Source organism: Dipodomys ordii, unplaced genomic scaffold (genome assembly GCF_000151885.1).
Source record: "Dipodomys ordii isolate 6190 unplaced genomic scaffold, Dord_2.0 Scaffold146, whole genome shotgun sequence".
Classification (NCBI taxonomy): domain Eukaryota; kingdom Metazoa; phylum Chordata; class Mammalia; order Rodentia; family Heteromyidae; genus Dipodomys; species Dipodomys ordii.
In genome coordinates, this window is record NW_012267362.1 from 2319642 (window position 1) to 2344287 (window position 24646).

The following is a 24646-nucleotide window of genomic DNA, read 5'->3' on the forward strand; positions in this document are numbered from 1 at the left end:
TCATGGGGCCTGAACTCTGGGCCTGGGCGCTGTCCCTCTGCTCTTCAGCTCAAGGCTAGCACTCTACCACTTGAGCCGCAGCGCCACTTCCGGCTTTTTTCTTTTTGCTTATGTGGTGCTGAGGAATCGAACCCAGGGCCTCTGGCATGCAAGGTAAGCACTCTACTACTGAGCCACCTTCCTAGCCCCATGGTTGCTTTTCTTTATCCACTCAATGCAGACTTAGGTTTTTCTATTGGAATAACTCAAATATAGCTAGTTCCACAAAAGAAGGAAGCTAGTGGTTTCTCTGAGGGCAAAACCACCAAAGCACAGTAGACAAACCACTAAGACATCAGATGGGCTTTTTCACTGGAGATCACAGATCTCTTTTAGCAAACTCCTGCTGAGATCTGCTGCTTTATGAGCCGTGTGTGGGAACTCCCAGCACATGAGGATGCAAGTCTCACACTACATTTCTTTTCCAGAGTCCTCAAGGACCCTGAGGCTTCACTTACACACAGAGGCTTGTAGCACTCTGCAGTCAACTGATTTAAAACAGTAAAAGAAACTGAAATTGGTTGTAGATATGAAAGGAGTCACAGTTAGGTGCCATCTTCTCTGAATCTGGGCTCCATCCCTGAAATCTTTATATTCTGCTTTTGTTATTTGACATTAAAAGTGAATTCCTAGGTCATAAAAATATCTATAAACCTTTTTTTAATGGTCATATCTTTTGCACTATTATTTTTCTAAGACCTTACTGGATTTGTTTATTCCTAGGAACTTAATTTGAAAAGTCATTTGATTAGTTCCTATGACGAGCTAAAAAGCATGGAACATTTTTAAGATTCTTGAGAAAGGACACCAAATTATTTTCCAAAAAGCCTGTATTAATCTATATCCCCACCAGCAATATATAGTAATTTCTGCTAAACTGATAGCTAAAACAACTAGAATGTGACATATGTGTGTATATATGTATGTATACTTATATATGTATTTATCTGTGTATAAATATATACACATATACACACAGATATAAAATCTGTCTGCCAAACTGTTAGGTGAGGCATAGTGCTTTTAACTTGCATTTTTTCCCAATCATTAATTTTCTGTAATAGAATATCATGTTATGTCATTAAAACCTCTCTGCATCAGCAGCCAATAAGAGAATATCTGCCTTTTTCCAACCATTTGCTAAAATTAAAGGTGAAATGAAACTAGGGCTACTAATTAACATTCTAGGAAGGAATGAATAAAAGGTGGTGTTAGAAAATACGTTCTCAGATATTATACAGATTAAAGGAACATGATACTTTTTTGGCTCTAAATTTGACTTAATGTGAGTTAAGTCATTTAATCATATTACAAACTTAAAAATCCTCACACAAAGTGACATAATTCTATACACACACACAGACATACACATTTACATGCATGTATGCAATAAGGAAATCACTAAGATAAAGGATTGATCAAAGACTATTTTATCTATATTTCCATCTTCCCCAAAATTATGGTTCAATAAGAGCAACATGAACAAAATTTGCAAAGAAACTATCATTTTATATAACTAACTTGTTTTCACTTGCACACTGTCACTTGAAAGAGTACAAATAAAACAATAGTCTGGGCTGAGACATAGCTGACATGGTAGAGCACCTACCTACCAAGTGCAAGATCCTGAGTTCAAACCACAGTATCGCAAAAAAATAAAAAATAACTGCCAAAAAAAGCCCAATAATTTAACATACAATCTTTCTTAAATAATTCAGTTTATAGGAATATTTTTCTAATAAAGAGTATTTCATTACTATGATTTTTTGCTTGTTTTTGTTTTCTTTCATGCATTTTTATTATTATTAGAAAAGTAATGTACAGATGGATTACAATTACATGAACCAGTTTATTAGCAAATGGTGACAAAGAATGAAGAATCTGCTTTTTAAAAAATGTGTTCTGGCCAGGCGCTGGTGGCTCATTCTTATAATCCTAGCTACTCAGGAGGCTGAGACCAAAGCTAGCCTGAGCAGGAAAGCCCATGAGACTCTTATCTCCAATTAACCATCAAAAAACTTTAGTGGAACTATGGCTCAAGTGGTAGAGTACTAACCTTGAGTGAAAAAGCTCAGAAACAGTGACCAGGCTCTGCATTTGAGCCCCAGGACCTGCACATACACACAAAAATTGTTCTAAAGATTGAGTCCCATCGCTTAAACATGCTATGCACACACACACACTATCAATGAATTACACCCAAGCCCAAGAACTAACTTTTTAAGGACTCAAAATACTCACTTTTGGCGTTGGAGAGATAAAATAAAGAGCTTTCATCTGTCTGACAGGTTCTCGATTCTTATAAATATTCTCCACAACTACCAACAGAAAAAGACATTTTATAAAATCAAATGTACATACTTGAAACCTTTTTGTGTGTATGACAGTACTGGGGCTAGATGCTGTCTCGAGGTTTTTCACTCAAGGCTGGCATCTACATTCGAGCCACACTTCTGGCTTTTGGGAGTTACTGATAGGAGCCTCTTGGTATTGTCTGTCTGGGCAGTTTTGGACCTAGGTTCTCAGACCTCAACCTCCTGAGTAGCTAACATTACAGGCATGAGGGACCAGCACCAGCCTTGAGACCAACTTTAAATAAATTTTACCAGACTCTAATAAAAAAAAACACATTATATGCTAGGTTTACATTTTGTTCTCATTTGATAAATTAACAAATCCTGAAAATGTGTCTTTTCTGAGGGTAAACCATATGCTTGTTTTATTATGAGGAAAAAAAAGTTGTATCACGGGTAGGTCTACCAGCCTAACAGCATAAGCAATCAATATGACAGAAACAAACTGAGAGCTGGGCAATGATGGCTCATGCCTGTAATCCTAGCTACTCAGGAGCTGAGATATGAAGATCATAGTTCAGAGCCAGCCTGGGCAGAAAAGTACCAACAAGACTCTTATCTCCAACTAATCACTCAAAAAACCCAGAAATGATGCTGTGGCTCAAGGGGTAGAGTGCTAGCCATGAGCACAAAGAGGCTCAGGTCAGTTCCCAAGCCCTGAGTTCAATCTCCACAACAAAGAGAAACAGAAAGAGAAAGAGAAAGAGCGAGAGAGAAAGAGCGAGAGAAAGAGAAAAAGAGAGAGAGACAGAGAGAAAATGCATAAAAATAAAAAATAGGTATTTCTTTCAAAAGTATTCTATAATATTAGCTAATATGACACCAATTATGTCAGGCTAAGAATTTTACATAAACTATTAACCCTCATAACAATGAGATGAGTTTTTAAGATGAGGAGACTGAGTCTTAAAGTAGTCGAATAACTTGTCTAAGCAGAGAAAAAGTAGAACAGGCATGCTTCCAACTCATATCTAAGAGCCTATGTTTTTAACTACCACAATATTCTTTAAGTTGCCAATTAACATGTCATTTTATTTTAATTTTGTTTTATTGTAAAGATGCTGTACAGAGGGGTTACAGTTACACAAAACATTTATCATTTTAAAAGCACACATAAGTATTTATATTTTTCAATAATATCACTAGAAATTAGTCAATTTACTAAAATTAAGAAAATATCTAATATAAAGTGAACACAAATAACTATTGAAAGGTATTGTTTATCTACTTATTTATTTGTAGGCATTGGAATATAGCTCAGGGCCTTGAGCTCAATAGGCAGGCACTTTTACCACTCAGCCATGCTTCTAATTCTATGGGTTTGTTTTTTAAAAGTTCTTTTAAAAAAATTTAAATTGTATCCTTTATCTTTTTTAAAAAATTAGTATAAAGGTGATGTATAGAGTGGTTAGTTACATAAGTCAGGTAATGAGTACATTTCTTTTTAGACAATGTCATTCTTTTCTTTGCTCTCTCCCAATTTTCCCCACTTATCTCTACCCACAAGCTGTCCATTTTCCATATAGTGCTGGCTCAATATCCCTATGTTAGGCTTCCTTTTGTGGTTAGGATAACAGGCACATATCACAGTGTCCTGTTCTCCATTAAGAAGGGGATCTCATGAATCTTTTTTGCCTTGGTTGGCCTTGAACCTCAGCCTTTCCAATCTCAGCCGTCCAAGTAGACAGGATTACATATGAGCACTCAAGTGTTGGGGAGATTATCTAATAGGGAGTGTTGGGGAGATTATCACCTTGTACATGTATATGTATGTGTGCTTAAACATACACATATATGTGTATATTTTTGGTGGTACTGGGCTTTGAAGTCAGGGTCTTACAATTGCCTGATAGGTGCTTTATAGCTAAGTCATACTTCCCACATTAAAGTCCATCTATCTAATCTGTCTATCTAATCTATCTTTTCTGCCAGTCCTGGGGTTTGAACTCTGGGCCTGGGCTCTGTCCCTGAGCTTTTGTTATCAAGTCTAATGCTTTACAACTTAGAGCTACAGCTCCATTTCCAGCTTTTGGGTAGACTTTCCTGCCTGGGCTGGCTTTGAACTTCAATCTTCAGATCTTAGCCTCCTAAATATCTAGGATTATAGGTATGAGCCACTGACTCCCAGCTCTATTTTAACTTAAAGTATCCTTCTACAAATAAAGAAAACCATCTTTCAACATTTGTGTTAGCTAAAGACCCAGAAAAAAATCATTAATCACATTAACCAGCATTATGACATGCAAAGTAAGCCACTGCTCAATTTTTCTTTTAAATATGGTAATTTCATCATGGCTAGTATTAGATATTAAATAAAAATTTCAAGGAAAGCTGGGTGCTGGTGGCTCATGCCTGTAATTCTAGCTAATCAGGAGGCTAAGATTTTGAGGTTCACTGGTCAGTCTACACAGGAAAAGTCCATGAGACTCTTATCTCCAATTAACCACCCAAAAACCAGAAGTACAGCTGTGGCTCAAAATGGTAGAGTACTAGCCTTGAGTGAAAAAGCTCTGGGACAGCATCCAGGCCCTGAGTCCAAGCCCCATGACTGACCAAATAAATTTTTTTCAAGGAAAAATTTAATTTTTTTTAAAATGAGGATTTTATGATTCCTTTAATTATAATTTTATCTGAAAAGGACTAAGATTCACAGGCATAGGGAAGCAGTTCAATGACACAAGATATTCTTTGCATACACAAGGTCCTGGGTTCAATCCTCATGTCCCTCCAAAAAGTAAAAAATGAAAATAATAATTAAGGTTTTGTATACGTTAATTTACTTCCACTAGTTAGTACTCCAAATGAAATGTCTAACACTTATGCTACATATACTAGTATGTTTAGGGAATAATGTACATGCTATATAACTGCGAAAATTAAATCTGCTTATTGATAGCAGAAAATGCCATTTCTCAAACTCACTGAAAAGTACCTATGTGTTAAACGATTTTTAAAGTCTTTGATAATGAAAAATGAATAGTCTAATTTCTAATCTGTTTTTAAAAGATTTTAACTTAACCAAACCTGCACTGCAATAGCAAATACTAAAGTAACACTTTTCCCCTCATGTATTTTTTAAAAGATACATACTGATCATTTTTATAAATGACTGGCATACAACAGAAAATCTGACCACAGAACCTGCCCATGCCAAGTCTAACAGATGGATTTTCAGTGAAACTTGGAGGATAACAACTATGGAAAATAATAATGACTAAGCCAGAACAAACCTAGATGACTCTGGAAAATATCAAGAACATTCCATAGCTGTGCGTTCTATCCAAGAAAACGTTTCTCAAAAAAAAAAGGTCTTTCTGTGGCCAAACAAATTTTTTAAATGAATACTGCATTGCTACCTTGGGGAATCTACATGTACATTGTTATATTAAACCCTTTAAAAGGTACCAATAACACTTGTTGTTTGTCCTTGATACTATTTTCCAAGCTTATTGGCCACAGAATCCTTTCCTTGAAGAATATGGTATTAACATTGCAAACACAGTAAGAAATAACGTTCTCTAAGGGACAAACAAAAACTCCTAGTTCATAATTATAGCTCTGTCACTTCATAGTGTGTTCATACATTTGTCAAATGGTATTCACTCTTGTTTCATATCAGAATGACCTATGGCAATGTAATTTTTTTTAAAAACTCACAACAAACTAATATCAATCAATATTTCACTTATTTAACAGAAAAGTCAGGGCTTTAATCTTCTAATTTCAAGTTTTAGAGTTTTTTTTTTCTTTTTGCCAGATAATCTTTATATCATTAAAAAACAAAAAAAACTTGGGCTGGAAAGGTGGCTCAGTGGTAGAGTGCTTGCTTCGCATGCATGAGACCCTGGGTTCCATTTGTCAGCACCACATAAGCAGAAAAACCGGAAGTGGTGCTATGGCTCAAGTGGTAGAAGTGCTAGCCTTGAGCTAAAGAGCTGAGGGACAGCGCTCAGGTCAAGAGTTCAGGCTCCACGACTGACCAAAACAAAAAAAAAAAACCAAACAAACAAAAACTTAAAAGAACTTGCTGTTTGCTTTTTTTTCTTTTTTGGTCCTAGCACTGGGGCTTGAACTCAAACTTGTACTTGCTCAGTTTTTCTGCTCATAACCGGCACTTTGCCTGAGCCATACTTTGTGCTTGAAAACTGAAGAGTCTCTCAGATTTGTCTGTCTGGGCCAACCTTTGAATTTAAATCCTCAGATCTCAGCCTCTTGAGTAGCTAGGATTATCAGTGGGAGCCACCAAAGCCTCACTGCCTTGCTTTTAATTTTCTGCAACTATACATGTAGCGACAAAGATATTTACACCTGCATACTTATACATTTGGTTTATATACGCAAACATATATTTCATATAGAGAGATGAAAATTTGAAAGACCTTATAATATTTCTTAATATGTATAAGGATCAGGAAGGAAAACATGAATTAAACATTTCCAGAGTCAATACCTTTAAGGAAACTCTTTAAGGCTGACACATCTATCAGCAAATGTTTGTTATTAGTAATATATAAGTCATCCACCTAACTACTTAACACGTTACTTCATTCTATTTTTATAATAATCCTATGAGATAGGCATAGTTATTGAGGGGATGCAGGGCTCAGGGAGGTAGCCTCAACTGGTATGTGGATAAGCTATGTTTCAAAACAAGGACTCTGGAGCTGCAGAACCCAGACTATTAATCATGCTATACTTCCTCTCCTAAATTTCATCTGTAGTGATATGCTCAGTAAGCTTTCCTCCATTTGTTTTCAAATCAGTTCTGTTTTTCTATGAAAGGTCATAGAAAGCACATATTTAATATGCAATTGGCAAGAGATTATTTTATGCATAAATATCAAAACAAATATAAAGTCAGAGAATACTCTCTAAAGAATCTTAGGTTTACTTCTGAGCCAAAGAAATTAGGAGTGACTAACCAGATGTGGTGGCTCATGCCTGTAATCCTAACCATTCAGAAACCTGGCACTGGAAGGATCATGAATTGAGGCCAGCTCAGGCAAAATGATTGTGAAACAACATCTCAATCAATATAAAGTTGGCTTTGTTACTGGCAGCTATTTTCCTAATGACTCAGGAAAGCACCAAAGTTCAGGCCAGTGGGGACAAAAAGTAAAACCCTATTTGAAAATGATAAAAGCAAAAAGGGTTGGAAACATGGCTTAAATAATAAGCACATAGATAGCAAGTGTAAGGCTCAAAGTTCAAACTCCCAGAAAATAAAATATATTAGGATCCAACATATAAAAAATTATATCTGACTTCAAGTGTTTTCCTATTGCAAATGGGGAAATGGGTGTACTTATCTGTCTTTACAGGGCTGTTAAAAAGATCAAATTTAAATAAGTTAAAGAATGAGTTAAAGATAACATCATTATAAATGTTGCAAGACATTGATATTTTCCCTAGAAGGTAATATGGATTAATATTTCACTAACATAAACCTGGACTACTCATGGTATAATGATTATTTTCCCAAATCTGTATTTTCAGTTTTCTTCCTAGAACTGATTTAAAATTGTAATTATCTCATTTCCAGGTAATAAAAATAAAAATAAAAAATAAATTTACAAAACCAGCATCATATATTGTCAAGTATGTATCAATATTGATTTTAGACCATCAATTTAGAAGCAAAAAAAACCCTAAGTCCTGGGAGTATAGCCCAGTGGTAGAATTTTTTGTATGTACTCATTAAGTCCTAGGTTTGATTCCTAAAACCAAAAAAGAAAAAAGAAAACCACAAGCAAAGTTAACTGAGTGTATCAATAACAAAACTGTTAAACATTAAAAAACCACCACCACCACCACCACCACCACCACCCAGGCTGAGGATGTGGTTTACTGGTAGAGTGATTGCCTTGCCTGCATGAGGCGTGGGTTCAATTCCTCAGTACCACATAAACAGAAAAGGCCAGAAGTGGCGCTGTGGCTCCACTGGTAGAGTGCTAGTCTTGAGCAAAAGAAACTCAGGGAGCCAGGCACCGGTGGCGCACGCCTGTAATCCTAACTACTCAGGAGGGTGAGATCTGAGGATCTTGGTTCAAAGCCAGCCCAGGCAGGACAGTCTGTGAGACTCTTATCTCCAATAAACCACTAGAAAACTGAAAGTGGCACTGTGGCTCAAGCGATACAATGCTCCCCTTGAGCTGAAGAGTACAGGGACAGCATCTGAGCCCAGAGTCCAAGTCCTACGACCAACCAAAAAAAAAAAAACAACAAACTCAGGGATAGTGCTCAGGCCCTGAGCTTAAGCCTCATGACTGGCAAAAAAAAACAAAAACAAAAACAACCTTCAATAAAGCAACTGAATAAGCCGGGTGCTGGTGGCTCACGCCTGTAATCTTAGCTACTCAGGAGGCTGAGATCTGAGGATGGCGGTTCAAAGCCAGCCCGGGCAGGAGAGACCGTGAGACTCCTATCTCCAATAAACCACCAGAAAACTGGAAGTGGCGCTATAGCTCAAGTGGTAGAGCGCTCACCTTGAGCTGAAGAGCTGAGGGACAGCGCCCAGGCTCAGAGTTCAAGCCCCACGGCCGACCCAAAAAAAAAAAATAAATAAAATAAAATAAAGCAACTGACTTAGTCTTAGTTAATAACACTTAATAATGTCTCATTTGGCAGAAAAACTAACTCTGAAGATTCATAAAGAAAATGTCAAATTTGCTTATGTCATAAAAAATAAAACATAGCCTTTTTTTAAAAAAAGATTACTGACAAAATTTCTTAATTCTTCAGCCTTCCAATTTTTAAAGTATTCACGAGAATTAGTAACACTTACCAGTTATTCCCTCTTCTAGAAGATCTGTCATTTTGCAACATGATGCCAAAAGCTTAGTGGTAAATTCATCTAAAAGCATTATCTTAAACATAAATTAAGAAATAAGTATAAGCATCTAATTGCCAAGAATTCACAAAAGACAGAATTTCAGATCTTGAATTTATTCAAACTTATCAATCTTTTATAACATAAAATTAAAATATTAGTACAGTATATGAAATGACCTCAATTCATGTTTTGGCTCACGATCTAGAGATTTTTCTCACTATACATATACATATAGAATACGTGTGTGTATTTTACTTTGAAGGACGTTTTCATTTTAATACATTCATTTTAATACAATGTTCAACATCAAATTTTCTTAAAATAATAAATTGACACATTGTTTCAAGCACTGTTCACTTATTTTTTTCTGGCTACCCTATGAGTTATCATCCTGATTTTGTTTCATATATAATTTTTCTTTAACTGGGGAGAGTTTGGTTAAAATAAGGGCACTTTTGAGTTAACGAACAATTTACACTTGTGTCAATAAGTACATCACCATACAGAAATGTTGTCTTTCTTTAATGAGTCCTAAGCATTATGCTATGTGTTGAGAACACTTAACAGGTAGTAACAGGCAATTATAGTATAGCATTCTACTTTATGTACTAGATAAGAGAAAATACTAGACTAGTCACTTGGGAATGGAGTCAGGGAATAGTATAAAGAACTAGGTGAGTAAGAACGGAAGGTTGGCTGTCAGAATTTGCAAAGCCCTTGAGTTAAGAAAAAGTTGAGCCATTTATTGGTTGATTATTTTTGGTGCTGCAGATTTAATCTAGGTCATGCTAAGCAACATGCCAGACCACTAACATCCCCATCTTAAAGATAAGAAAACAGAGGCAGCCAAAGGTTGTATTACCCGCCCAAGGAGCCATACTTATTCAATGATGAAGTTAGGATTTAAAAGCAAATAGGGCATGTCCAAGTTCTCTAATAAAGGCCTCAATATAAGGGAAAATATTCAAATTTTACCTTCCATTCTCCTTCTTTCTTGCAGTCATCAAACACAGCTGACTTTATCTCTGTTTAAAACATAAGAATTATGATTTAAATCAAGTTAGATAAATATCACACTACTCAAAAGCTCCAAAATACCTGAGAAAAATTCTAATTTGAAAACTAGTTAAACTATATAAAAAGTACACACAAAGTAGACCCTTGATATCCATGCATATATGGCTCTAAGGAGAGTGCTAAGAAAAATTATCAATATTCACGATAGAGTTTCAGTACTCTAAAATTAATCAAATTTACCGTACCATAATGCAGTAGGTCTGACTATTCATAACTGGAAATCTCATAGAGTAGGCTACATTCTATTCACTAAAACTGCTCATCAAAAGATCTTGCTGGGCACTGATGGCTCATGCCTGTAATCCGAGCTACTCAGGAGGTTGAGATCTGAGGACTGTAGTTTGAAGCCAGCCCAGGGCAGAAAAGTCCCCCTGAGACTCTTATCTCCAATTAACTGTCAAAAACTGAAAGTGGCTCAGTGTCTCAAAGTGGTAGAGAGCTAGCCTTTAGCAAAAGAGCTCAGGAACAGTACCCAGGCCCCAAGTTCAAGCCCCACAACCAACAACAATAAAAAAGTTAGATATTACATGCTCCTTATTTCTCATATTGCAGATGTTGGATTCATTTCTCCTGTAATACTATCTTTCAATAAATGTAAAACTTTTGCCTAAACTAAGCACATTTATATGGCTTTGGGAGCTTGGGAAGGATTATCAAACTTTTACTTTACTTTTGGGGAGGCTATTTTTTACACTGTTAAGGGCAGGGAAATAATCAGATCACACAGTGGTTTAAACACAACTAATGCTTTAGACAAAAACATGAAGCATCTCAAACAGAACTGATATTAAACTAATATGTTACTCATGTTTCTGAATTAGTTTCATTCTTATACTTCACATAAACTGAAATTTGAAGACCTTTTATTTGTTCTAATTAGATTTATCTGTGTTTTTCTCTTTAAGAAATGAATGCTGATGGAATTTATAATGGATCAAATTTGGAGAAAAGGTCTATAGGCAGAAGTCATCCTATTAACAGTCTTTGAAACTGCACTATTCACTATAGCCAGGTTATGGAAACAGCCTAGATGCCCTTCAATAGACAAACAGAACAAGAAAATGTGTGTATACATATATACAGATATATACACATATACACACACAATGGCATTTTACTCATCCATCAGGAAGATTGAAATTATGTCATTTGCAGGGACATGAACAGGCCTAGAAAAATTATGTTAAGTGAAATAAGATTCAGATAAAGGATGTGTGTTTACTCTCATATGTGGAAGTTAATCTAAATTATAAATATATATGTAAACATATAAAAGATCATATGCATATACACACGCTAACTAAAGTATGGCAGCTGCAGGGGAGAATTCCAATAGCGTGTTTCCCTTCAACAATGAAGTAATAATATTCAATGTACATATGTGAACATGGCACCAGATAAATTGAGGGGATGTATGATACTGGGAGAGATGAGGAAGAGTGATGAAAAAGATGACATTGATCAAGATGCATTATACTCAAACTGACATGTTGGATTGAAACTCTGTGTTTAACTATGTAAAGATAATAAAATTTAAAAATAAGAGAAAGAAAAACCTTATAACTCACTTCCCTAGTAGTTAGAAACTAGACCTTGTAGCTACTGAGCATGTGATACGTGATAGTCTGAACTGCTATGTCCTGCAAGCACAGACTATATATAAGAGGGTACAGCACATAGTATGATTAAGGTCCTGGGTTTTATCTCTAGCACTACCAAAATCAACAACAACAAAAATTACACATACAAAACACACACACACACACACACACACACACACACACACCAGAAAACAACAAAAAATCAACAAACCTTTGAAATGAAAAAAGCAAATTAACTTTTAAATTACATATTTAGATAACATTTTGCACGCATCAAGTTGAAGAGAATGTATTTGTTTTGTTTTTGCCGGTCCTGGGGCCTGAACTCTGGGCCTGGGTGCTTTCCCTCAGCTCTTCAGCTCAAGGCTAGCGCTCTACCACTTGAGCCACAGCACCACTTCTGGCTTTTTTTTTTTGCTTATGTGGTGCTGAGGAATCGAACCCAGGGCCTCATGCATGCAAGGCAAGCTCTCTACCACTGACCCACCTTCCCAGCCCGAAGAGAATATATTGTTAAAATTAATTTCACTCTTTTCTCTTTACTTTGTTCAATGTGGCCACTAGAAAAATTTAAATTTCATATGTAGTTTGCATTATTTTTTCAGTGGTACTGAGGATTAAATTCAGGATCCTGCTCCACTTTTGAGCCACATCTCTCTGGCCCTTACATTTCAATTCTATTGAATAATACTGCCTAAGAATCTAAGGAGCCGGGCACCGGTGGCTCACACCTGTAATCCTAGCTACTCAGGAGGCTGAGATCTGAGGATCACAGTTCAAAGCCAGCCTGGGCAGGAAAGTCCGTGAGACTCTTATCTCCAATAAACCACTAGAAAACCGGAAGTGGCGCTGTGGCTCCAGCGGTAGGGCGCTTGCCTTGAGCTGAAGAGCTGAGGAATAGTACCCAAGCCCAGAGTTCAAGCCCCAAGACCAACAACAACAACAACAAAAAGAATCTAAGGATTTGGGCTGAGAATGTGGTTTAGTGCTAGAGTTCTTGCCTACCACGCATGAAGCCCTGGATTCGATTCCTTAGTACCACAGAAACAGAAAAGGCTGGAAATGGTGCTATGGCTCAAGTGGTAGAGTGCTAGCCTTGAAAAAGAAGCTCAGGGAAGCCGGGCACCGGTGGCTCACACCTGCAATCCTAGCTACTCAGGAGGCTGTGATCTGAGGATCATGGTTCAAAGCCAGCTTGGGCAGGAAAGCCCGTGAGACTTTTTTAAAATTAATTAATTAATTAATTAATTTTTATTGTGAAAATACTGTACAGAGGGGCTACAATTACATGGGCAAGATAATGAGTACATTTCTTATCAAGCATTGTAGCCTCCTCCTTTGTTTCCCCTTCCCATCCCTTCCCCCCCACCCCCCCAACCAATCCTACCTGCTCAATTTTAAAGACAATTACTAGGCTGGGAAGGTGGGTAGAGCGCTTGCCTTGCATGCATGAGGCCCTGGGTTCAATTCCTCAGCACCACATAAGCAAAAAGAAAAAAAGCTGGAAGTGGTGCTGTGGTTCAAGTGGTAGAGTGCTAGCCTTGAGCTGAAGAGCTGAGGGACAGCGCCCAGGCCAAGAGTTCAGGCCCCACGACCAGACCCAAAAAAAAAAAAAAAGAAAATTACTGAACTCTATATCTATTATCGCAGCATTCTAAACATGAATACACCTCGAGACTATTGTTTTGCCTTTGCTCTGCCTATATTACATTCTTCTTTAGACATCAGGTTCTTTGCCAAAGTTTCATCTATCAAGATCAGTCCTTCAGTATTTATTCAAGCTCATCTCTCCTTGGATTTCATTCAACTATAAAGTACAGATTTAAGCATTTATATGCCTCAAATTGAGATTATAGTTCCCTAAAAGCAGCTCTAGGCTTCATTTCTGTAAACTGTGGGTTATCTTATGAATCACAGCCTCTGGATATTCCCTCTTTCCTCCATATTCAGTACCTCCATTAGGCAGTACTGATTGTTCTTCTGATAGCTGACCGTTATTTTTTACTGGTGCTGTTACCAGCAACACCTTGATTTCTTTTTTTTAATCTTTTGTAACAATGCCAAATGTCAAGATTTATTATAATACATATAACAAAACAATATTATTGCCATGAAAGAGGACAAATAAAGTGAAACCAAAGAGTTCTGAATAGATTTATGCACACATGGTGATTTGATTTGTACAAAAGAACTTGGCACTTGCAAAATAGAATGATCAATGTTGGGCTATTGGATAGCATTCCAGTCACCAGTCAAGTTTTTTTTTTCAATCACACTTTTTTTTTTTTGGTCAGTTGTGGGGCCTGGACTCTGGGCCTAGGCGCTGTCCCTCAGCAGTTCAGCTCAAGGCTAGTACTCTACCACTTGAACCACAGTGCCACTTCTGACTTTTTCCACTGATGTGGTGCTGAGGAACTAAACCCAGGGCCTCATGCATGCAAGGCAAGCACTCTACCACTGAGCCACCTTTCCAACCCTATTTTTATTTTTTATTGTTATTATAGAGGTAATGTACAAAGGAGTTGCAGTTATATAAGTCCGGTAATGAGTACAATTTTGTTTTTTTGCCATTCCTAGGGCTTGAACTCAGGACCTGAACACTGTCCTTGAGCTTCTTTTTCCTCGAAGCCAGTACTCTACCACTTGAGCCACAGCACCACTTCCAGCATTTTTTGTTTATGTGGTACTGAGGAATCCAACCGAGGGCTTCATGCATGCTATGCAAACGCTCTACTGCTAAGCCACTAAGCCACATTCCACTGCCACTGCCATCTGTCATATGAACCACATCGAGAGCCCAGATGGCTTCCTCTGTTCATATAGGTAAAGTGAATTAGGGAATATGATAAACTGTCAGGGAACCTCAACAACAAATAGAGCACAGGTAGGTAATAGAAATTGTATACAGGGAACAGCTACTATTGCTAGGATGTCCAAGTCCAAAAAGTTGGTGATTACAGGCATCTTTTGGGATCTATGGGGGGTTGGTTCCAAGAACCTCCATGGATACCAAAATCCACAGGTAAAAAATGAGTAGTGTTTACATCTCACCTGTGAACAGCTTCCTGTGTACTTTAAAACCATCTCTTCATTACTGAAAATACCTATCACAATGCAAATAATGAACACTTTGATTCTTATCATCTCTAAACGAACTATTGCAATAAACTCTTATTTGGACTTTCCTGTTTTCCACCTTCAACCCTCTGCTTTCTCAATTTTCACATTGCTGTACGTCAGTTTCCTAATATACAACCCTTCTGTTTACAGCTATATCTACCTTAAAAGTCCCTCAGATGTTTACTCTTGCCTACAACATAAAATCTAAACTCTACTTATTCAATGTCCTCCATACCAAGCTTCTGCCTTATTTCTAAACTGATTTTCCACAAGTCCAAATGTCACTCAAAGACCTATTAATACCAACTCTCCTATCTACTCATTTTGTTTCTTTGAAGTATAAAAGGAAATATACTTAAAATGGTAATGCCAATGCAGTGAAAATACTGGAAGAAAAAATAAGATATTATGTGTACAAGAACATGAGCAATGCTAATGGTATGTTCAGAAAACATTGAATAAACCTGATAATAACAGTGCAAGAGAAACTGGTTTGCCTGGAAATAGGAAATAATATATGAATAATGGAGTCTTAAAGGAAATAAAGCAAATAAAAAAGGCAAACTGCCTGCCAATGAACAAAACCATCAGTCCTGGAGTTTGAGGTCCAGACTCTTAACACTACACACACACACACACACACACACACACACACACACAAACACACACAAACACGCACGCACACACGCATGTACACAAAGGCAAACCATATGGAAACCAGAATGAAGAAAACAAGTACTAAAAGAAGATCTCAATACTGACCTGGAAAAGGTACCCTCTTCTATCTGTTCAATTGTATCTAAATCCATAACTTCTATGACACCATATGCTATTATTACATGATGTCTTGTTCAGTTTATTTTTCTAAGTTTACACCTCAGGATCTCCAATTGCCTATCAGATATTTCAACTTACACTTGAAACTCACCACTGTCTAGTCTTGAACTATTTTTCCTCCTCCAAACCTATTCCTTCTCTTTTCATCCATAAACTAGCAACACCATTATCTAATTCACAGACTGGAATTTCATAGTTTAGGTTGACTCTCCTTTAGTTTAAATCCTATAGATTCTACTGCTTAAATCCCTCCTATTGTTATCCAACTTCCCTTTATCTCCATTGTGACAACTGAGCCTTTTCTTCTGGATCATCTGTACTGACTCTTTGCTTCCCACTCCAATTTATTTCTCAACAGCATAGTCCTTTTTCTAACTTCTGGGAGTCTGGGTGTCATAATCAAATTGCTACAAAAAGTCATCAGTTTACACATATTTCTATCACTGCTTTTTTCCCTAAATATGCTTTATGGATATTCTCCAAATACAGTATCAAGATATAAATACAGTATCAAGATATTCCTTAGTAGGGACTTCGGAATGTGGCTCAGTGGTAGAGGGCTTGCTTAGCATGCAGGAAGCCCTGGGTTCGATTCCTCAGTACCACATAAACAGAAAAAGCGGAAGTGGCACTGTGGCTCAAGTGGTAGAGTGCTAGTCTTGAGCAAAAGAAGCTCAGGAACAATGCTCAGGCCCTGAGTGCAAGCCCCAGGACTGGCAAAAAAGAAAAAAAAGAATATTCCTTAGTATAGGTATAATTTACTATTCAAATAGTCTCCTATTTGCTAGATTGTTTGCCATTCTGTCTCCAATTGTACCACTATGTTATAGTAAGAATCTCTAAATATACATATGTAAGTGGAAAGACCCACAGTGAGATTGCTGCCATCACAAGACATCTGTCTCTTATTTTACTAAACTGAAACTTTCTCAAAAGTCATTAACAATTCATATTCCCATCAAGAAGCTTCCCACTACTACATGAAATTAATCACCCTGATTTTTGCCAATCGTATGGATTAAAAATGATGCGCATTTCTCCAAGTCAAAAACAGTCAACTAAATGACTTAATCTGCAAGTTGCCTGCTCATTTCCTTTGCTCATTTTTCTACTGGGTCATTATCTTTTCCCAATCAATTCCTAGGCATTCTCTATATATTGAGTCTTTCTGTTTATATATGTTGGTATTTTCTTCAAATCTATAGTTTAGCTCTTGATTTGTTTATTGTGTTCTACTATTCTACCAAGAAACTTACAATTTTTACATAATAAAAATTTTTACAGCATCTGGGTAAGGTTGTCAGTTAATTTTTTTAAGTTTAACCCATATTAGCCTACAGTTTCTCCATATTCTATTGCTTCACTTTCTGTATTTTAGATTTTTAATGCATAGTTTATTTTAATACACTGATGATGTACTAAGATGTTTACAGTCAATATAACAAGAGGTGGAAGTGTGGCTCAAATGATTGGGCACCAGCCTAGCAAGTGCAACAACCTGAGTTCAAACCCCAGTACCAAAATAAGTAAGAGCAAGAAATGATAAGAAAACATGACAGAGCAAAAAGGCAAGAAACAATCTATAGAATGTCATTAAGCTAAAAAGAAAATTAATGTTAAGTATTTATATCACAAATAAAACATGAGAAAAATATAGCACAAGAGAAAACTAACAAGAATGCAAGTAAAAATAAAATATAACAAATTAAAGACCTAAAAAATGGAATTATGAAAGAGTCAAGATGGGGGGGGCATAGTCTAGGCTGAATATAGCAACACATGTCTGTAATCCCAGCTACTAGGGAACTAGCAATAAGGGGAATGCAGCTTGAGGCTAGTCCAGCAAAGTTACTGAGATTCTATCTCCCTACAACAAACCACGTATAGGAGACATGCCAGTGATCCCAGCTATCCAGGAGGTAGGGAAAGGAAGATCATACTCAAAGTCTGGACCTGGCAAAAGCCTGACTCTATCTGAAAAGCAACTAAAAATGAAAAAAGACTGAAGTGTGGCTCAAGTGGTAGAGCAACTGTTTACTAAGTGTAAGGCCCTGAGTTCAATGACCACTTTTTTTTTTAAAGCAAACTGTTCATTGTTTAAATTAGTAAACTGAAATACAACCTAGACTAGAAACCAAGTCTCCCAACTATAGTATGATGTGGAGAAAAATGAGGCTTTTATAAATAATGCATAATGATGTTTTTGAAAAATAGCCAAAAGCAAAAAAAAAAATCATACTGCAGGTCATAAAGGAATTAAGATTCCAAAAAAAAGCAACACATTATTAAATTCCTAATTATTATCTGATTCTGCCTACTTCTGGCCTATAACATTCAGTTTGCGGGTAACAATCTTTATAAAGGTCAAATAAGGGGGTTGAAGTAGGAAGCAAAAGTACGCATCATAAATCATTTAAATAAAAACATAATGAACTGTGCATGAGGCTTCCAAAAAAACATAGTAGAGTATATGAAAACTGAGAATTATGGGGCTGGGAAGGTGGCTCAGTGGTAGAGCGTTTGCCTCGCATGCATGAGGCCCTAGGTTCGATTCCTCAGCACCACATAAACAAAAAGGAAAAAAAGCCGGAAGTGGTGCTGTGGCTCAAGTGGAAGAACGCTAATCTTGAGCTGAAGAACTGAGGGACAGTACCCAGGCCCAGATTTCAGGCCCCATGACCAGAACCAAAAAAAAAAAAAAAAAAGAAAACTGAGAATTACTACAAGAATACTAAATATATACAAAGGCAGGATTGAGTTCAGTGGTTGCCTAGCCATGTGTAAGGACTGGGTTCAGTTCCCAGTACTGAAAAAGAACTGAAATTATACAAAGGCAAATATTAAGGCAATTATTTCTAGGTAGAAATTTAATCATTCTTATTTTTAAAGAAGATATAGTCATCTTCTAGTGTTCTCAGGAGACTGGTTCCAGAATCTCCTTCTTCCCCTAAACAGGATCTTTAAATACACAAGCCCCTTACATGGAAGGGTGTAGTAAGCCAGGCATAGGGCATGATTATAGTCCCAACTACTCAGGAGCTGAGGTAGGAGGATCACTTGAGCCTATGTGTTCAAGCCAATCTGGGCACGGTAGAGATATCCAGTCTCAAAACAAATACAGATATGATATAAAATGACACAATATTAGCATATAACCTAAGCATCCTTCCCTATACTTTAAAGCATCTCTAGATTACATACAATACCTAATACAAATAACTGTTGTATTGTTTACAAAATGACAAAAAAAAACTATACATGTCCAGTACAAACAGGATTTTTCTTTTTTGTCGGTCATGTGGCTTGAACTCTGGGCCTGGGCGCTGTTCCTCAGCTCTTCAATGTAAGGAGAGCTCTCCACCACTTGAGCCACAGAGCCACTTCTGGTTTTCTGATGGTTTATTGGAGATAAGAATCTCACAGACTTTCCTGCCCAGGCTGGCTTTGAACCATGATCCTCAGATCTCAGCCTCCTGAGTAGCTAGAATTGTAGGCGTGAGCCATTTTTTTCCCCTAATATTTTCAACCCACAATTAGATAAATTCATGGATATGAGACCTAATAAACGGTTTGGAGTAAATGTGATAGAACAATGGCTACACTGAGGGAACAGGTGGAGTTTGAACTGGGGAAGTCATGAAGGTGCTTGAAAACATTCTATAGCTGTAGTTGGGTGGTAGTTATTTAGGCAAAAAAAAAATAGTTATACACGACATCAGTGTACCTTATCATGATACTTAATTAAATTTTAATGTCATTTCCCTTCAAAATAGGAAAAAGCAAATAGCTTCCTTTGGGATTGTTTAATGAAGTGTGAAGAGAAAGAAAAATCATCTGTCATGGTTCCTCGTTGCCTAAAAAAGTGTATTTACCACAGCATTCACAATTGTTTTGCCTACATGTTCCTAACCTTTGCAACTAAAAAGAAGTGTTTCTTTTTTGTTGTTTCCTCTTTTATAAATAATCACATATTTTTGTCATCTTTAGGGTGTATCCCAGACTTCCCCTTGCCTGGCAAAATATCAGCATCTTGCAAGAACCATCTTAAATATCACTCCTGCTTCTGAGTATTCCTGACCCACTCTCAGAGGAAACCAACTCCTTTTCCTCTCTTCTACAAGAAAACGTCTTCATATTTGCTAATCGAGCACCTACTTCTTGTACACCAGTCTCTCCCATTTTATTGTGAATTTCAAGAGGCCAAAGAACAGGGCAGTAACTCAATAAACAATGATTTAAATGAATGACTGTGTAAAGATTTTCTAAAAAAAAATTTTTAACTGCTCAACAAAGTGAGCTTAAAAGGGGAAGTGACTAGAAAAAAAAACCCCATAAAGATAGCTGATTACAACAAAAACAAAAGTATGTTTCTCTACCCAAGCTTTTATTTTCAGAAAACTTTAAGAAGGATTTATTTAAAGACCTAAAAGTAGTTGTTTCTGGAGAGAAAGACTTAGGGTTTGGGTCAGGAAGAAGTTGACTTTTATTTTATACTTGCATCTGCTATTGCGATCTTTTTCTATTTCAAAGTTAAAAAAAATTAACTTTAATTAGCATTGAAGTTTTAAAATGAGGCCATGGCTCAAGTGATAGAGAGCCTGCCTAGCTAACAAGCATGAGGCCCTGTATCAAACCTGTATTAAACCTTAGTATCACACACACAGAGATTTTCGAAGGAGCATGAAAAACGTTGAGTTAATGTTTGCTATTTAAAAAGAATTTAAGAGTATCACTGGAGGGGCTGGGAAGGTGGCTCAGTGGTAGAGCGCTTGCCTTGCATGCCTGAGGCCCTGGGTTCGATTCCTCAGCACCACATAAGCAAAAAGAAAAAAGCCGGAAAAAAGCTTAAGTGGTAGAGCACTAGCCTTGAGCTGAAGAGCTGAGGGACAGCACCCAGGCCCAGAGTTCAGGCCCCACGACCGGACCCAAAAAAAAAATGTCACTGGATAGAACACAAGAAGGAAAGACCTGGAGAAAAATATGAAAAGTGGAAAAAGCCTGCAATTCAACATGCCAAGAACTGTCACAAATCAACATCTATAATTTACCTATGTGCATTCTCACTAAAGTATTTAACAGATAATAATTAGATATTATACTAAACTACTGTTTATAGATGAGAAAAATAAACTGCTGAATAAAAACTCATGAATAAGGGTAAAATATCAACAATGGTTTGATTTTTACTTCATAATTGACTTAATCACTGTCATTTTCTAATGTGGCTCTTTAAAAAAAATAAACTTCATAAACTTTTCATTTAAAACCTGTGGTATTTTTGTTACCACTTCCCAAAAGCAAGAAAAAAAATAAGCATCTAAGCATAATAAGCAAATAAGCATAGAAATCTTCGCTAATTTTTAAATATAAAAATTCATTTTATAAAAACAAACTTTCACACTTGAAATACAAGGTGTTCTGTTTTGTTATGTTTATTTTCCTTGAAGGAGTTTGAAGATAGTTTTAAGCCTGAATCCTTATCATGTTTTAGGTCTCAGCTCAAATGTCACCTAATCAGATAAACTTCCGATTTACCTACCTACAATAGCCTGTCTCCCCACTATATAATAAACTGAAACAATCACATTTATTTGTTATCTTGTTTTCTATTACCTACTTAAGCTTAAGTGTTACGTAAGCTTGAAGAGAGCTGCTATATTCCCATAGAAATTCAGTATTTAATAAATGGGATATAGGTAGTAAAACAGAGTAAATTATTTTTCTAAATGTACTGTTCCAGGGTGTAATCCTAGCTATTCAGAAGGCCAAGATACAAGGACTGCAGTTTGAAGCCAGCGTGGGCAGGAAGGTCTGGTAGGCTTTCATTTCCAATTAAGGCACAAAAGATCAGACAGGGATGTGGTTCAAATGGCCTTGAGCAAAAGAGCTCAAAGACAGGCACCTTGGCACCAAGTTCAAGATCTAGGAACAGCACACAAGCACTACTGTTAAACTCCTGCAAGAAACAAGTATACCTATCTTATCAAGGTATCAGAGTGGCATTCAAGAAGGGAAAATAAACATTAAGAAGCTGAGTGAAAATGAGGAGCCATTATGGAGATGGAAGCCTATTTGGGGACCACTAGAAATTAGGGAAAGGGTAGCATTTTAGACAGAGGACCAAGTCATCAAGATAAGATATGGAGTTAAAAGAGATCATGAGTAAACAGTAAGGACCATGGGGAAAAAATCCAGATAATACAAGTGAAAGTAGGTAAGAATAGCAAGGCAGATTGGGGCTAGGTTAAAGGTCTTCAAAAGAGACTTGCTTACACCTGTAATCCTAGCTAATCAGGAGGATGAGATCAGAAGATCGAAGTTCAAAGCCAGCTTAGACAGGAAAGTCTGTGAGACTCTGGTTTGTTTTTTGTCAGTCATGGGGCTTGAACTCAGGGTCTGGGAGCTGTCCCTGAACTCTTTTGATCACTAGTGCTCTACCACATTGAGCCACAGCACCACTTCAGTTTTTGAGTGGTTAACTGGAGATGTGTCTCATGGGGACTTTTCTGCCCCACCTGGCTTCAAACCATGATCCTCAGATCTCAGCTGAGTAGCTAAAGGCGTGGCTGAAGTGCTAGCCCCAAGACTGGCAAAAGAGAGGAGAGAGGAGGGGGGGAGGGGAAGAGAGAGAGACTTTTTGAAATGAACTATAGGCAACTGCTGGTCTTTAAGCAAGAGAACCACACAATGATACAATGGTACTATTAAAGGAAAACTTTTCTGACAGCTATTGTCTGTGTAGACTGAACAAGAAAAAGGAAGCCAGATAGGAGAACAGTTAAGAGTCTAATGTTTAAGACCCTGAACTAAACTTTACATATTACAAATCAAACGTTAGCATTGTAGTCAAAAAGACCTAGGTGTAAACCCTAGATCTAGATTTAATAGATGTTGACAGGGTTTGCTTTAATAGCCTTATCAAGATATAATTTGCATTCTATTCAATTTATCTGAAGAATACAACTGTTTTATTTTCCTACTATTTTCATGAAACCATACATCCATCCCCATGTTACCACACTGGTTTCGACCTCATTACTCTGAAAAGAGATTCCATTCCTCCAGTCTCCCTCCCTCTCCAGAAAGGCATTCACTTAACACACTTTGTCTCTACATATTTGCTTACTCTGGACATCTCATATAAATGGAGTCATACAATGTGACTGGGGTTTTACTTTGCATGTTTTTAAGACTCAGTGATGATGTAAAATATGCCAATATTTCATTTCTTTTTATTGTCTTATCCATGCTGCATCATGCCTTATCCACGCATCAGTGTGTGGACCTCATTTCCAATTTTGACTATATGCAGTCATTCTAATAGCTCTGTCAATTTCAATGTCAGTGAAATACTGATATTCTCATGAAGTTTAATATATGTAAAGAATAATGCCTGGCACAGTGAAAATGTTTAAGAAATAGTAGTAGTTCCGTTCTATTTACCACAGTTTTGGGGTAAATTAAAGGTTCTTATGTTTAGCTTTCTTATCCTCACCTAATTATATCTCTAACCCAACAAAACTTTTTTATTCTTCTACCTCTTAGCTTCAACATTTTTTCAGATTCATCTTTTGTTAAATTAATTGAAAGATTCCTTTTCAAGTATGTTTCATTCAACAAATGGCAAATATTTTGTCTTTTGGTTGTTTCTAGCTATACAAAATTTCTGAGAACTATTTTGCCAACTTACATCTTTTTCCACCCGTTCAGTTTCTGTCTTTATCTTACACTCTGTCTAGACAGCCTGCTGTTACCTCAAATTAACAGCACAGGACAGAAACTTTCTCTCTACACTCACCCTCTAGCTTAGTTTCGAGCTATCAAGACTGCCATTATCATTTATCTCTTTTTTCTCCTAAATGCTGACTGTAAAGCACCGTGCATAACCAAAAGTTGTTTATACAACACAACCGTGCATTACCAAAAGTTGTTTATACAACACAATTTGGTACCTGTTTTCGTATCAGTGTGCCAGATATTTTAAACACACTCAGTTCTTAAAAGTCTACCATGTTAAGCGTGAATTACAAGCTGCCAACCTTAAAATTGAACTAATTTTAAAAACTTTTTTTTCTTTGTTATATTTTTTATCTATCTCTTCTAAGTGCCTGCGGCTAGGCACCATCTCCGTTACTGATTTGGATGTTTACATTTTATACAAGGAATTGTTTGACTCCTCAAAGTGCTGTTAGGTTAAAATTTAAAAAAAAAAAAGTTCCTTGCTCAACAAGTTGGAATAACGAACACTAATTAGATGTTACTCCCGCTTGCTACGACTAGACGATCATTACTTTGAACTGGGCTATGCCAAGGTGATGGTTCTTCCTGTTGGGTGACTTCATTCCTTCCTTCCCTGGCCTCCCGGGCCTGGGTTTGGAGAGATTTTTTAGGAAAAGTCATAGATGATGGGGCAGGAACACCCGTAACCAGCAAGGAGTAAGGAAGATCCTAGGCGCAGGGAGTGGCCCGGCCTAAGGGAAAGGAACAACCCTGCCTGACTACACTGGGGGCTGGCAGGGCTAGAGATCCGATCGGTCTGGTGGTCCCTTCTCTAGAACTTCAGCGCCAGCAGTGGGCACCTCTAAGCGGAGAGGCCGGTGAACCATCCGGCCACCGCGGGGTCTGTTGTTGGGGCAGACACTGAAAAGGAGGGCCAGTGAAAACCCCTCCTTGATAAAAACAAACAAACAAACACACCGGATCAGGAGAACACACAACACCGTGGGGAAGAGGAGGGCGGGAAAGGGAGACGCAGAGCCCAGCCTGTCCGGGGTGGAGACGTCCCC

At 37.2% G+C, this 24646-nt stretch overlaps 1 protein-coding gene across 1 annotated transcript in view; it reads right to left on the minus strand.

The window, feature by feature from the left end:
• Stxbp3 (syntaxin binding protein 3) overlaps window positions 1-24646 on the minus strand; it is a 73474-nt gene that overhangs the window by 48332 nt on the left and 496 nt on the right. Inside the window, exons 2-4 of the mRNA XM_013031848.1 lie at window positions 10201-10250; window positions 9178-9259; window positions 2281-2357 (exon numbers count right to left, since the gene is read on the minus strand). Of these exons, the coding sequence (XP_012887302.1) occupies window positions 2281-2357; window positions 9178-9259; window positions 10201-10250 (209 nt within the window). The remainder of the gene's footprint in view (window positions 1-2280; window positions 2358-9177; window positions 9260-10200; window positions 10251-24646) is intronic.